The following is a 16,727-nucleotide window of genomic DNA, read 5'->3' on the forward strand; positions in this document are numbered from 1 at the left end:
TTAGAAAGGCCTGAAGAGCATTGAACAGGGTAAATATTTGCCATCTTTAAATCATATTAATTTTAAAAAAGCAAGGAAGAGGTAAAAATGGAGGTAGAGTATTCTAAGATAGTCATTGCTTATGAAATTATGAAAGCACACTTCAACCAGTTAAAGATACATGCTGCAATCTCTAGAATAACCACTTAGAGAATAAAATGAAAGTATAGTAACAAATTAATGGAACAGAAAATCAAATAAAAATACTTGTTTAATATTAAAAAATAAATAGAAAGCATAAAAGACATAGAGATCAAGTGAATAACAAATAGTATGTTGCAGATTTAAAACCAAACATCATTAATTGCATGCAATGTAATTAGTCTAAATATTCCATTGGAAAATTTTGCCTGAAAAACAATGGTATATTGATGTTAAAAAATCATGCTAAAGGGGGCGGAGTCAAGATGGCGGAGAAGTAGCAGGCTGAGACTGCTTCAGCTAGCCGGAGATCAGCTAGATAGCTTATCTAAAGATTGCAAACACCTGCAAATCCATCGGCAGATCGAAGAGAAGAAGAACAGCAATTCTGGAAACAGAAAAACAACCACTTTCTGAAAGGTAGGACCGGCGGAGAAGTGAATCCAAAGCGACGGGAAGATAGACCCCGGGGGGAGGGGCCGGCTCCCGGCAAGCGGCGGAGCAACAGCGCACAAAATCAGGACTTTTAAAAGTCTGTTCTGCTGAGGGACATCGCTCCAGAGGCCTCAGGTCCCGCAGGGTCACAGAAGGATCGGGGGTGTCTGAGTGTCGCAGAGCTTGCGGGTATTGGAACAGGAAAGCCGGCTACAGAGACAGAGCCGACAGTAAGCTCACAGCTCGGTGTTACCTTGAACCGGTCGCAGGCTCGGTGAGCTCGGAGCGCGGCCGGAGGTCAGGCAGACGGGAGTAACTGGGCGCTGTTCTCTGAGGGCGCACTGAGGAGCGGGGCCCTGGGCTCTCGGCTCCTCCGGGCCGGAGACCAGGAGGCCGCCATTTGTATTCCCATCCTCCGGAACTCTACGGAAAGCGCTCAGGGAACAAAAGCTCCTGAAAGCAAACCCGAGCGATTACTCACCCCGGCCCCTGATAAGGGCGGTGCAATTCCGCCTGGGGCAAAGACACTTGAGAATCACTACAACAGGCCCCTCCCTCAGAAGATCAACAAGAAATCCAGCCGAGACCAAGTTCACCTACCAAGGAGTGCGGTTTCAATACCAAGGAGAGCAGCAGAATTCCAGAGGAGGAGAAAGCAAAGCACGGAACTCATGGCTTTTTCCCTGTGATTTTTTTTTAGTCTTGCAGTTAATTTGATTTTTTTTCTTTTTCATTTTTTGTTTTTTTTTTTTTCTCGCCTTCTGGTAATTTTTTTTTTTAACCTTTACCTTTTTCTTTTTTAACGTTTTTTAACTAGTTTATCAATATATATATATTTTTCTTTTTTATATTTTTCTTATTTGTTTTATTTTTTAAAATTCTTTTCTTTTCTTTTCTTTTTTTTCTTTTTTCTTTTTTTTTTCTTTCTTCCTTTGTGAACCTCTTTTTATCCCCTTTCTACTCCCTCACGATTTGGGATCTCTTCTAATTTGGTTAAAGCATATATTCCTGGGGTTGTTGCCACCCTTTTAGTATTTTACTTGCTCCTTCATATACTCTTATCTGGACAAAATGACAAGACGGAAAAATTCAACACAAAAAAAAGAACAAGAGGCAGTACCGAGGGCTAGGGACCTAATCAATACAGACATTGGTAATATGTCAGATCTAGAGTTCAGAATGACAATTCTCAAGGTTCTAGCCAGGCTCGAAAAAGGCATGGAAGATATTAGAGAAACCCTCTCGAGAGATATAAAAGCCCTTTCTGGAGAAATAAAAGAACTAAAATCTAACCAAGTTGAAATAAAAAAAGCTATTAATGAGGTGCAATCAAAAATGGAGGCTCTCACTGCTAGGATAAATGAGGCAGAAGGAAGAATTAGTGATATAGAAGACCAAATGACAGAGAATAAAGAAGCTGAGCAAAAGAGGGACAAACAGCTACTGGACCACGAGGGGAGAATTCGAGAGATAAGTGACACCATAAGACGAAACAACATTAGAATAATTGGGATTCCAGAAGAAGAAGAAAGAGAGAGGGGAGCAGAAGGTATACTGGAGAGAATTATTGGGGAGAATTTCCCCAATATGGCAAAGGGAACGAGCATCAAAATTCAGGAGGTTCAGAGAATGCCCCTCAAAATCAATAAGAAGAGGCCCACACCCCGTCACCTAATAGTAAAATTTACAAGTCTCAGTGACAAAGAGAAAATCCTGAAAGCAGCCCGGGAAAAGAAGTCTGTAACATACAATGGTAAAAATATTAGATTGGCAGCTGACTTATCCACAGAGACCTGGCAGGCCAGAAAGAGCTGGCATGATATTTTCAGAGCACTAAACGAGAAAAACATGCAGCCAAGAATACTATATCCAGCTAGGCTATCATTGAAAATAGAAGGAGAGATTAAAAGCTTCCAGGACAAACAAAAACGGAAAGAATTTGCAAACACCAAACCAGCTCTACAGGAAATATTGAAAGGGGTTCTCTAAGCAAAGAGAGAGCCTACAACTGGTAGATCGAAAGGAACAGAGACCATATACAGTAACAGTCACCTTACAGGCAATATAATGGCACTAAATTCATATATCTCAATAGTTACCCTGAATGTTAATGGGCTAAATGCCCCTGTCAAAAGACACAGGGTATCAGAATGGAGAAAAAAACAAAACCCATCTATATGTTGCCTCCAAGAAACTCATTTTAAGCCCGAAGACACCTCCAGATTTAAAGTGAGGAGGTGGAAAAGAATTTACCATGATAATGGACATCAGAAGAAAGCAGGAGTGGCAATCCTTATATCAGATCAATTAGATTTTAAGCCAAAGACTATAATAAGAGATGAGGAAGGGCACTATATCATACTCAAAGGGTCTGTCCACCAAGAAGATTTAACAATTTTAAATATCTATGCCCCCAACGTGGGAGCAGCCAAGTATATAAACCAATTAATAACAAAATCAAAGAAACACATCAACAATAATACAATAATAGTAGGGGACTTTAACACTCCCCTCACTGAAATGGACAGATCATCCAAGCAAAAGATCAGCAAGGAAATAAAGGCCTTAAACAACACACTGGACCAGATAGACATCACAGATATATTCAGAACATTTCATCCAAAAGCAACAGAATACACATTCTTCTCTAGTGCACATGGAACATTCTCCAGAATAGATCACATCCTCGGTTCTAAATCAGGACTCAATCGGTATCAAAAGATTGGGATCATTCCCTGCATATTTTCAGACCACAATGCTCTAAAGCTAGAAGTCAACCACAAAAGGAAGTTTGAAAAGAACCCAAATACACGGAGACTAAACAGCATCCTTCTAAAGAATGAATGGGTCAACTGGAAAATTAAAGAAGAATTGAAAAAAATCATGGAAACAAATGATAATGAAAATACAACGGTTCAAAATCTGTGGGACACAACAAAGGCAGTCCTGAGAGGAAAATATATAGCGGTACAAGCCTTTCTCAAGAAACAAGAAAGGTCTCAGGTACACAACCGAACCCTACACCTAAAGGAGCTGGAGAAAGAACAAGAAAGAAACCCTAAGCCCAGCAGGAGAAGAGAAATCATAAAGATCAGAGCAGAAATCAATGAAATAGAAACCAAAAAGACAATAGAGCAAATCAACGAAACTAGGAGCTGGTTCTTTGAAAGAATTAATAAAATTGATAAACCCCTGGCCAGACTTATCAAAAAGAAAAGAGAAAGGACCCAAATAAATACAATCATGAATGAAAGAGGAGAGATCACAACTAACACCAAAGAAATACAAACTATTATAAGAACATACTATGAGCATCTCTACGCCAACAAATTTGACAATCTGGAAGAAATGGATGCATTCCTAGAAACATATAAACTACCACAACTGAACCAGGAAGATTTAGAAAGCCTGAACAGACCCATAACCAGTAAGGAGATTGAAACAGTCATTAAAAATCTCCAAACAAACAAAAGCCCAGGGCCAGACGGCTTCCCAGGGGAATTCTACCAAACATTTAAAGAAGAACTAATTCCTATTCTCCTGAAACTGTTCCAAAAAATAGAAATGGAAGGAAAACTTCCAAACTCATTTTATGAGGCCAGCATCACCTTGATCCCAAAACCAGACAAGGATCCCATCAAAAAAGAGAGCTATAGACCAATATCCTTGATGAACACAGATGCGAAAATACTCAACAAAATACTAGCCAATAGGATTCAACAGTACATTAAAAGGATTATTCACCACGACCAAGTGGGATTTATTCCAGGGCTGCAAGGTTGGTTCAACATCCGCAAATCAGTCAATGTGATACAACACATCAATAAAAGAAAGAACAAGAACCATATGATACTCTCAATAGATGCTGAAAAAGCATTTGACAAAGTACAGCATCCCTTCCTGATCAAAACTCTTCAAAGTGTAGGGATAGAGGGCACATACCTCAATATCATCAAAGCCATCTATGAAAAACCCACCGCAAATATCATTCTCAATGGAGAAAAACTGAAAGCTTTTCCGCTAAGGTCAGGAACACGGCAGGGATGTCCATTATCACCACTGCTATTCAACATAGTACTAGAGGTCCTAGCCTCAGCAATCAGACAACAAAAGGAAATTAAAGGCATCCAAATCGGCAAAGAAGAAGTCAAATTATCACTCTTTGCAGATGACATGATACTATATGTGGAAAACCCAAAAGACTCCACTCCAAAACTGCTAGAACTTATACAGGAATTCAGTAAAGTGTCAGGATATAATCAATGCACAGAAATCAGTTGCATTTCTCTACACCAACAGCAAGACAGAAGAAAGAGAAATTAAGGAGTCAATCCCATTTACATTTGCACCCAAAACCATAAGATACCTAGGAATAAACCTAACCAAAGAGGCACAGAATCTATACTCAGAAAACTATAAAGTACTCATGAAAGAAATTGAGGAAGACACAAAGAAATGGAAAAATGTTCCATGCTCCTGGATTGGAAGAATAAATATTGTGAAAATGTCTATGCTACCTAAAGCAATCTACACATTTAATGCAATTCCTATCAAAGTACCATCCATCTTTTTCAAAGAAATGGAACAAATAATTCTAAAATTTATATGGAACCAGAAAAGACCTCGAATAGCCAAAGGGATATTGAAAAAGAAAGCCAACGTTGGTGGCATCACAATTCCGGACTTCAAGCTCTATTACAAAGCTGTCATCATCAAGACAGCATGGTACTGGCACAAAAACAGACACATAGATCAATGGAACAGAATAGAGAGCCCAGAAATAGACCCTCAACTCTACAGTCAACTAATCTTCGACAAAGCAGGAAAGAATGTCCAATGGAAAAAAGACAGCCTCTTCAATAAATGGTGCTGGGAAAATTGGACAGCCACATGCAGAAAAATGAAATGGGACCATTTCCTTACACCACACACAAAAATAGACTCAAAATGGATGAAGGACCTCAATGTGAGAAAGGAATCCACCAAAATCCTTGAGGAGAACACAGGCAGCAACCTCTTCGACCTCAGCCGCAGCAACATCTTCCTAGGAACAACACCAAAGGCAAAGGGAAGCAAGGGCAAAAATGAACTATTGGGATTTCATCAAGATCAAAAGCTTTTGCACAGCAAAGGAAACAGTTAACAAAATCAAAAGACAACTGACAGAATGGGAGAAGATATTTGTAAACGACATATCAGATAAAGGACTAGTGTCCAGAATCTATAAAGAACTTAGCAAACTCAACACCCAGAGAACAAATAATCCAATCAAGAAATGGGCAGAGGACATGAACAGACATTTCTGCAAAGAAGACTTCCAGATGGCCAACAGACACATGAAAAAGTGCTCCATATCACTCGGCATCAGGGAAATACAAATCAAAACCACAATGAGATATCACCTCACACCAGTTAGAATGGCTAAAATAAACAAGTCAGGAAATGACAGATGCTGGCGAGGATGCGGAGAAAGGGGAACCCTCCTCCACTGTTGGTGGGAATGCAAGCTGGTGCAGCCACTCTGGAAAACATCTTGGAGGTTCCTCAAAATGTTGAAAATAGAACTGCCCTATGACCCAGCAATTGCACTATTGGGTATTTACCCTAAAGATACAAACGTAGTGATCCAAAGGGGCACATGCACCCGAATGTTTATAGCAGAATGTCCACAATAGCCAAACTATGGCATGAACCTAGATGTCCATCAACAGATGAATGGATCAAGAAGATGTGGTATATATACACAATGGAATACTATGCAGCCATCAAAAGAAATGAAATCTTGCCATTTGCGACAACATGGATGGAACTAGAGCGTATCATGCTTAGTGAAATAAGTCAAGCAGAGAAAGACAACTATCATATGATCTCCCTGATATGAGGAAGTGGTGATGCAACATGGGGGCTTAAGTGGGTAGGAGAAGAATCAATGAAACAAGATGGGATTGGGAGGGAGACAAACCATAAGTGACTCTTAATCTCACAAAACAAACTGAGGGTTGCTGGGGGAGGGGGTTTGGGAGAGGGGGGTGGGATTATGGACATTGGGGAGGGTATGTGCTTTGGTGAGTGCTGTGAAGTGTGTAAACCTGGTGATTCACAGACCTGTACCCCTGGTGATAAAAATATATGTTTATAAAAAATAAAAAATTTAAAAAAAAATAAAAAAAATAAAAAATAAAAAAAAATCATGCTAAATATTATTACACAGAAAGATAAAAGGTAATATGATGGAAAAATATACAATATTCAAACATAAACAAAAGGTATGGCAGGCAAAGTTTATAGTAAAGCAGGAATATTCTCAAAGATAAAAAGAATCATTTCTTGTTAAATAATCAAGCAGGAAGATATATAAATTTCAAAATTATATACCAATAGTCCTCATTTTATATATGTGCAAGTTCCCATATGCACCATTATCAATGATCACTAGAGTCCCAATGATATGATTTAAATTTCAGTTGGCATTATATTAATTATATTAATTGACAGTCCTTCAATCCATAAATCACTATCATCAGTGACCACTCACTTCTTTCAAAATCTGTCATTAATGGGTCACTCTTACCTGTTATGCAGTTCATTCAGAGATAGAAAAGTGTGTAGTTGTGTTGCCTCCTTGTTTCTCAGTGATAAACCTACATGACATTTTACAGAAACGGATAATTTAAAGGGGGAATTGGCCAATAAGAATGAAAGTGTAGAAAAGAAACAAAAAAGTGATAATGCAGAGAAGAAATGTCAACTAATGGTAAATAGAGTTATAGAAGAAAAAGCTGATTTGTGGGGATGTCAGTTCTGGTGCCAATTTGAGTAACTCTAGATATCCAGATGGAGGGATTTAGTGAAAGAAAAATTATCAACATATATGAGAAAACTGGTTGTGACAAATAGGATGAAGATGTCCCAGAGGAAGGGATGCCAAGACATAATTCACATTAAAAGAACTCTCAGAGATAGTTCATAACACTGAAGGTTCAAAAGATAAAATGTGGGAAGCTGATCCAAACTTAGAAAGGAATATGACAATTCACAAAGGCATAAAAATAAAAACCCTGCTAGCTTTGTAATGTTAAGTCATAAAATGAAAAAGTCAAGTGCTGCTCAAACTACTCTTGGTGACATTTTTACAAAGGAAACCCTTTAATTCTCTATGTTTTTAATGTGTTATAATGTACTAAATAAATATCAGTTTTACTATTTAAAAACTTCTCCTTCACATGAGTTTAACATTGTGGTAAAAATTCTGAGTTTATGTAACAAATCATAATTTTTCCTCATTGATTATTAAGTTTTCTTTGCATAATTTCAGTTTGCATGATCATTTTGTGGTTCCATACAAAGTGAGAATTGTGTGTATATTTAATAATATAGCCTCAAAATGTATAAATGGAAAACAGATAAAAAAAGAAGCAGAAAGACTCAAGATTACAGTGGGATTTTCTAAAAGTATCACTGATTAACTGATAGAAACAGTGCACAGAATATCAAAAAAATATATGTATATATACTATATATATGTACACATATAGTGTATATATATATGACATAGAGACTTTCAGCATGATGATGGGTGAATTTAGTTTATCTTAAATGTATAGAATGCTCTATCCAATAATTTCAGAGTATATATGGCTTTCAAAGTACATGGAATATTTGCTAGTATTGACCATACGCCAGTCCATAATTCAAGGCTCAACAAATTATAAAGAATTGAAGCCATACAGGATATACTCTTTGACCACAGAAGAAAGACTGTAGTTGAGAACCAAAAACAAAAAGGTAACCAGAAAACCCACCAATGTTTAGAAGTACAGCATACTTGTATATAATTCAGTGGTCAAAAAAAAAAAAAGAAAGAAAGAAAGAAAAGAAATCAAATGAAAATTAGAAAAATATGTTTGAACCAAGTGATAACAGAAATAAGATAGGCAAAACTTTTAGGATGTCACCACAGTCACACTTAGAAGGAATAATAAGGCCTTAATGCATATACTAACAAAAGAAAAGAAGCCCAAAAATAATTATCTGAGCATCATCTCAAGTTAGTAGGAAAAAAAGAGCAAATTAAATACAAACATAAAGGAAATAATGAAAATAAGAGCACACAAGTATTTTCTTTTTTTCATTATTTCCTTCCTTTTAGGTTTATACAAATACATTCCTTTTATCTATATATACCTACAGATACATACATACGTGTACACATAGACTATATATATTTTCTTTGGCTGGTTCTATAAGAAGATTAATAAAACTTTAGCAAGATTGACTAAAAAATAAATAAAAGAAAGAAGCCCAAATCTAGCAGTTTCATGTGTGAAAAAAAAATTTCTAGAGGTGGAAACATTACAAAGAAAATAAGAGAACATTACAGGAAACTTAATGCCAATAAATTCAAAGTTTTGGGGGAAAAATGCACAAATTAATTGAAAAATCCAACTAACCAAAACTGACCTAAGAAGAAATAGAAAAGCTAAATTCTTCTACATTCCTTTTAAAATTTTAACTCATAATTTAAATTTTTTCTCAAAGAAAAAACAGGATCAGATAGCTTCACTATGAATATTTCCAAAATTAACACCAACCTTACACAACATATTCCATAGATCTAGGGGGGAAAGAAACTTATTTTAAAAGTCAAATCTAGCCTTCATCATATAAAATCTGATAAAACAGTAAAATAAAATCTAAAAAATAAGAGCCAACCTCTCATGAACAAAGATGAGAAAACACTTGAAATATTCAAAAACATAACCTAAAACTACTGACAAAGGATTACACATCACCTCCAAATTGTTATTTTTTTTCCAGGTATGTAAGCTTAGTTTAACATTTAGAAGTTTGTCAAAAAGTAAGTCAAGTCTTTGGCAGAACAGAAGACAACATAATGTGATCAAAATAGATGTAGAAAAGGCATTTGTTAAAATTCAACTCCCTTCTCTCAGAAAACTATAAAATGTTAGGAGAAATTAAGGAAGACTTAAGGAAGAAGTTGAAGGAATATATTAGAAGACTCAATATTTTAAAGAATATTTTAATATTTTAAGTTGACCTAAAGATTTAATGAAATCCCAATCAAAATTACATCAGGGTTTCTTTTCCAATGTGGAAATGGAAGCTGATTCCAAAGCGTATACAAAAATTCAAAGGACCAAGAACAGCTAATGCAATCTGGGATAAAAGGCATGTGTTGTGAAGAGCAATGGGTATTATATGCAAATAATGAATCATGGAGCACTACATCAAAAACTAATGAATGGTGTACTGTATGATGATTAACATAACATACTAATAAAAAGGAACAAAGTTTTAGTTGTATTATCCAATTTTAAGATTCACCAAATTTTACCATAATTAAGAGTATAGTACTGAAGCAAGAACATACAGACCAGTAAAACAAAACATTGAATCAATAAATGGACGAAATACATATTGCTAGTTGACTTATGCAAAGGTACACAGCGCAACATAGAAGGAAAGAGAAAATTTTAGTTTGAATAAGAGTGGTTCTAGATGTACTGAAGATCAAAAGAGGAAAAATTCTTGATCTTTACCTCACACTTTATATAAAAATTCCAGATGGTTTCTAGACCTACATACAAAAGATAAAATAATAACAGGTCTAAAAGATAACACAGTGAAGTATATCTTTGTGCCAGGCAAAGATTTCTTTTTTTTTTTTATCTTTAAATTAATTTTTTATTTTTTATAAACATATATTTTTATCCCCAGGGGTACAGGTCTGTGAATCACCAGGTTTACACACTTCACAGCACTCACCAAAGCACATACCCTCCCCAATGTCCATAATCCCACCCCCTTCTCCCAAACCCCCTCCCCCCAGCAACCCTCAGTTTGTTTTGTGAGATTAAGAGTCACTTATGGTTTGTCTCCCTCCCAATCCCATCTTGTTTCATTGATTCTTCTCCTACCCACTTAAGCCCCCATGTTACATCACCACTTCCTCATATCAGGGAGATCATATGATAGTTGTCTTTCTCTGCTTGACTTATTTCGCTAAGCATGATACGCTCTAGTTCCATCCATGTTGTCGCAAATGGCAAGATTTCATTTCTTTTGATGGCTGCATAGTATTCCATTGTGTATATATACCACATCTTCTTGATCCATTCATCTGTTGATGGACATCTAGGTTCTTTCCATAGTTTGGCTATTGTGGACATTCTGCTATAAACATTCGGGTGCACATGCCCCTTTGGATCACTACGTTTGTATCTTTAGGGTAAATACCCAATAGTGCAATTGCTGGGTCATATGGCAGTTCTATTTTCAACATTTTGAGGAACCTCCATGTTGTTTTCCAGAGTGGCTGCACCAGCTTGCATTCCCACCAACAGTGGAGGAGGGTTCCCCTTTCTCCGCATCCTCGCCAGCATCTGTCATTTCCTGACTTACTAATTTTAGCCATTCTGACTGGTGTGAGGTGATATCTCATTGTGGTTTTGATTTGTATTTCCCTGATCAGGCAAAGATTTCTTAATACTGTATGTGAAAAGCACTTAACCATAAAGGGGAAAAAAAATCAACTGGAATTTTGTAAAATTTAGAAATTCATCTAAAGATACTACCAAAAAATAAGAAAAAGTAAGCCATAGTATTGGAGCAAACTAAATAACATATAACCAAAGAAGGATTACATTCAGAAACCTGTAAAGAAATCACATAAATGAGGGCACCTGGGTGGCTCAATGGGTTAAAGCCTCTGTCTTCAGCTCAGGTCATGATTCCAGGGTCCTGGGATTGAGCCTCGCATAGGGCTCTCTGCTCCGCAGGGAGCCTGCTTCTCTCTCTCTCTTCCTGCCTGCCTCTCTGCCTACTTGTGATCTCTGTCTGTCAAATAAATAAATAAATTTTTTTTTAAAAAATCACATAAATGAAGAAGAAAATGACAGACAACCCAACACAAAATTGGGCAAAAGATTTGTATATGCCCTCCAGGAAAAAAAAAAGAAAAGAAAAAGGATAAACAAATGGCCAGTATAATTTAAAAGACTCCCAAACTCATTAGTTGACATGAAGGCAACGGACACAATGAAGGAGACACTTTTATATGCCCAACAGAATGGCTAGAATTAAGACTTGAAATACTAAGTATTGGTGAAAATGTGAAACAGTTGGTAGACTCATGAGCTTCTGGTGGGAGTTTAAATTAATACAACCACTATGGAAGCTTATTGGAATTACCTAGTAAAGCTTGTAATCTGCTTACCAGTGATCTAGCGGTTCCAAATATACCCAACTGCTTATATACATTCACCAAAAGGAATGCACAGAAATGTTTATAGCTGAACTATGCATAATACCATAGAAAAAACCTGGAAATAACCCAAATGTCCATCAGTATGGATAAATAAATTGTGGCATATATTCTTCACACACTGGAATGCTACACAGCCATGGAAATGAACTCTACTGTCACACACAGCAGCATTCTCACAAACAGAATGTTGAATAAGAATGAATGACACACGAAATTACACACTCAAGTGTTTCACATAACATTCAAAAAAAAAAAAAAAAACCCACAATCTCTGTGACAGAACTAAGAGGTGTAGATGCCTCTGTGCTACCCAAACCGAGAAGGGCAAGGAGAGTGCTTTACGGGGTGATCATTGCTCCATTTCGTGATGTATATGATGGGCAGAGAGGATGTTCACTCTAAAAATGTACTGATCTGTGCATTTCTGATGTTTGCACTTTTCTGTGTGTGTGTTACACTTTGGTAAGTCAATTTATTTACAAAAAAAAAAAAAAGAAGTCCAAAATTTGAAAAGAGGTGAACATAAATCAAAATATTAAAAACATTCAGAAAAACAGAGGAAATTTCCAGACAGGCCATTCCAGCCTATCATTTTACACACACACACACACACACACACACACACACACACACACACTCTATCCATGGCCTTCACAAAGAACCATTTGGGTCACTTACTTTGAGCCAAACCTCATCCTCTCTCTCCAGACTACCTTCTGTCTGCTCACTTCTTTTATCCTGAGGTCTATTTCCATTGGTGACACAGGGAAACCAGCCAGTAAGGGGAGGGTGCTCTGGTGACTCTGGGTGATAGGATGTGCAAATCTGAAATGCAATTTCAACCAAAAGTTAAATGTGCAGGGTGCGAGATAAGTGAAGATAATGAAATTCTGTAGCTCAAAACCAAGGTCTTCCTCTCTTTCTGAGTACTCAGATGTTACTGGCAGAGAACTTTTCTCAGTATGGAAGAATGTTCTCTGACAGTCAGGATATAACTTACCTAGATAGAAAAACACACATGGTAACTCTCAGCCCACCCTCAACCCAGAGATCTTTTCCAAAGAACAGTCCTGGCACATTTCAGGGCAACTGCTCTGAGAATTAGCCACAGAACGCTGTCTAAGATGCTGTATCTTTCCCAGGCAGGATCCACCATTCCGGGAGTGAGGTTCCTGAGTCAGGGAGCCACTCAGCATTCGGTTGGGTTTAGAAGCCAGGGAACAAACCCCAGAAAATTTCTCCCACTCTACATTAGGAAGACAGACAAGCTAGACTATAAGCCACTTGAGAGAGCTGTTCCTAAGTCAGAATCTTCCAACCCCCCACCCCAGTTTCCTGTCCTCAGGCACCAAGAACTCTTGAGAAAGATGCCCGATTTCACTGAAGAAGCATGGTAGACACAGCTACAAGCCCTCCCCCCACCATATCCATTTCCCCTTACTTTCTTATTAACAAACTCCGATTTTGTTCAAGGTGGCAGTGAACCCCATTATACATGCTCATCTCCTCAGACTCCTTTACAACCGAGGGAGATGAAGTGACCTGGATATGACCAATAAGATGTTGCTGGGAGTTTGTAGTGTTAAACTTCTGGAAAAGCTGCCATGATTTTCCCAATAAAAAGGGAAAGACTCGGCTAGCATACACCTATTTCCCTGTGAACTTCACCCATCTTCCTGCCTGGAATGCGGACTTCATGCCTGGAGGAGTCATCTTACAAGGAGGAGGTAGGAAGCTGCAAGCCAAGGATGGAAAGAGTTAGAATCTAGAAGATGCCTAGGTCCTTGAGGAGTTTCTTGAACCAGACCACGAGCCCTGGCTGGTTTCTCAGTTTCTTGGGGGTGTGTGCTTAAGTATAAAATTCAGTGATTTCATCCTGGCCTAAAATACCTAGAGAACTTAATCTCACTTCTGTTGAAAGGAAGGTATATTGCTTATTGTTATGATAAATGGAAGAGTTTAGTTGGCAGTGGGTGCATCTGGAATAGTACCCAAAAGCCAAAGCCCTTAATATTTTTTTCAGTATTCAACTATAATTCATAGAAGTCAGTCCTTAAAGTCCTCAGAGGATCTCCTATTTATTTAGGTGGAGATTTCATGGGAAGTTGTATACCTACAGATTTGTTTTTGTACTAATTGTAAAATTTCTTTAAATTGAATTATACTTGGATCTTTAATATATTTTAAATTCCATTTGATCCTTGTAATAAACCATTCAGTCAGATGGTTTTTATTACTATGATCCATTTTACATATGAAAACACTGGGGCCCAGAGAGGTTAAGTGACCTGTCAAATCTCACTTAGTAATAATAATAGTAGGAGTAGTAGCAATACCACTGAATTCAGTATTGTAATCCAAGCAATTTGGCTCTTCACTACTTCTTTTTCTTGATTTAAAATAAATCCTCCCATACACAAAGTTCAAGTGTAATTTCTGATATTTATACATCTGAGGTTAATTCTGAGATACTCTGTATCCCTTGGAGTGAGCTAACCGCACAGCCAAAGGCTCCTGGATGAAACCTAGTGCGCACAAGTGGGGTGAGGGGCCTGAGGGAGGAAGATAAGACTTCGCTGCCAGCCTAGAAGTGTTTCATTGAGCATTACCTTATTCTGAGTTCAGGAGGGACTAAATTTGATGTCAAAGGCAGGAGAGAAATGTAAGCCCCCATAAAGCATCTCAGAGAGAGTCACTTGACAATTCTGCTCAACCTTAACCAATTCTTCTGGCTTGATTTACCATGGAATGAGGTTCTCCTGTCACCAAGGAAGCAGGACACTTCTTATCTTCATGAGAGGAGTAAGCTTGGGTGGCCCACTGATCCAGGTATCCTTTGGGAGTATAGAGGCCACAGTCTATGATGCTGGTTTCCTTCTCAAAAGGTTCACATATCCCATCTCCCTCATATATGTAACATAGGCTTGGCTCCCCTGCCAAGAAATATAGTATAACATTTGAAAAAGTATTGTGAATAGGTCATGTAAAAATCATTACATTTTTTTTCTCTAGTCCAGGAAAGAGAATCCTGTTACTGCTGGCTAGTCTAACGCCTACCCCAAACATGCAGACAAGACACACACACACACACACACACACACACACACACACCCCTAAAGAAGGAGGATTCTTTTTCATGGGAAGGAAAGTAGAATCCATCTCTGTAATAAAATGTCTAGAAAGGGGTGGAATTTGTGAATAAAGAATAGGGAGAGGGACGCCTGGGTGGCTCAGTGGGTTAAAGCCTCTCTGCCTTTGGCTCGGGTCATGATTCCAGGGTCCTGGGATCGAGCCCCGCATCAGGCTCTCTGCTCAGCAGGGAGCCTGCTTCCTTTCCTCTCTCTCTGCCTGCCTCTCTGCCTACTTGTAATCTCTGTTTGTCAAATAAATAAATAAAATCTTAAAAGAAAAAAAAAAGAATAGGGAGAAAAAAGTAAGCTGGAGGTAGAAAGAAATGTTAAGGCACCACTGGGCAAGATCCTGAGGGAAGAAGAAGCTAAAAGAGCAGAAAGTAGAAGAAGAGAAGTTACAGAAATGGTGTGATGTGTCATGCACCTGGACCCCCTTCATGGTTTTTGAAATATCAAAGTAGTTGAGGGATTTATTTTCGATTACTCTTTGTAGCTGAATTCTTTCTTTGACTAACTGTGCTGCTGCTTGGACACAAACCCTGGGTTTTTGAGGCTTACGTACATCTTCTCCGCTTTTGACTTGCAACAACTATGTGGGGTGGGCATTTTTTGTTTGTGTTATACGTGGGAAACATGTTGCCAAAGGTCCCTTGATACATAAGCAACAGAGCTTGGATTTGAGCCAGGCCCACAGGAGATGGGTTCAGCGGGGTCTCCATCAAGCTGAGACAACCGTCTTCAAAAGCAAACACATGAGAAGTGAGGCTGTGTGCAAACCTGTGGGACGACTGGGACATGGGTTTGTGTCTCCTGGATGAGGCCCATCCTCACCCAGGATAACTCCGCCTGAATGAACAGTATCAGCTACAGGGACGTGACTAGCTTTCTTCAAGTGTAGAAATCTAAGGCACAGTCCAAAAGCCACCTACTGAGTTCTCCTGCCTTTTCTACCAAAACGGTAGAACAATGAACATTAGTAACATGATTCTAATCTCTTCTTTCAACTTAAGACAATAGGACATGAAAATAATATCAAGATTTGAAAATCAATCAACATACATTAAGTACCATCATTACTAAAATTTACTGTTACTATACCATTCTTACTGTTTTTCATTCTTCGCAATACCACAGGGATGTGGAAGTGATTTTTCAGTGACTTATCAACACGTTACCTACTAATTATTTTCCTTCATAAGTACTTCCAGTCTAAGACCCCTCTCTGTGGTAAATCTGTCTCTATTTGCCAGATGTAAATATAAACCAATGTTCCTAGGACTTGGTTCTAAGCCTACTTTGGGTTTTAAACTCCTGCTTCCCATCAAACCCCTGGCCTTCCCAAATCACTCCCCCAAAGCCATATACAAGTATTTGGAATGACTTCCTCTCTCTTGTAATATACACATATATGTATACTTACATGTATATGTGTTCATGTACATAAATATGTGTATTTTATGCATCTTTGCATGTATTTTATGTATATATGTATGTAACATGGAGGCTTAAGTGGGTAGAAGAAGAATAAATGAAACAAGATGGGATTGGGAGGGAGACAAACCATAAGTGACTCTTAATCTCACAAAACAAACTGAGGGTTGCCGGGGGGAGGGGGTTTGGGAGAAGGGGGTGGGATTATGGACATTGGGGAGGGTATGTGATTTAGTGAGTGCTGTGAAGTGTGTAAACCTGGT

At 38.0% G+C, this 16,727-nt stretch overlaps 1 protein-coding gene across 1 annotated transcript in view; it reads right to left on the reverse strand.

Annotated features, from left to right (window-relative positions):
• Nucleotides 1–16,727, reverse strand: part of PAPPA2 (pappalysin 2) — a 294,379-nt gene that overhangs the window by 129,351 nt on the left and 148,301 nt on the right. Inside the window, exons 10-11 of the mRNA XM_059144906.1 lie at nucleotides 14,645–14,835; nucleotides 12,581–12,727 (exon numbers count right to left, since the gene is read on the reverse strand). Of these exons, the coding sequence (XP_059000889.1) occupies nucleotides 12,581–12,727; nucleotides 14,645–14,835 (338 nt within the window). The remainder of the gene's footprint in view (nucleotides 1–12,580; nucleotides 12,728–14,644; nucleotides 14,836–16,727) is intronic.

This window comes from Mustela lutreola, chromosome 14, assembly GCF_030435805.1.
Source record: "Mustela lutreola isolate mMusLut2 chromosome 14, mMusLut2.pri, whole genome shotgun sequence".
NCBI lineage: Eukaryota > Metazoa > Chordata > Mammalia > Carnivora > Mustelidae > Mustela > Mustela lutreola.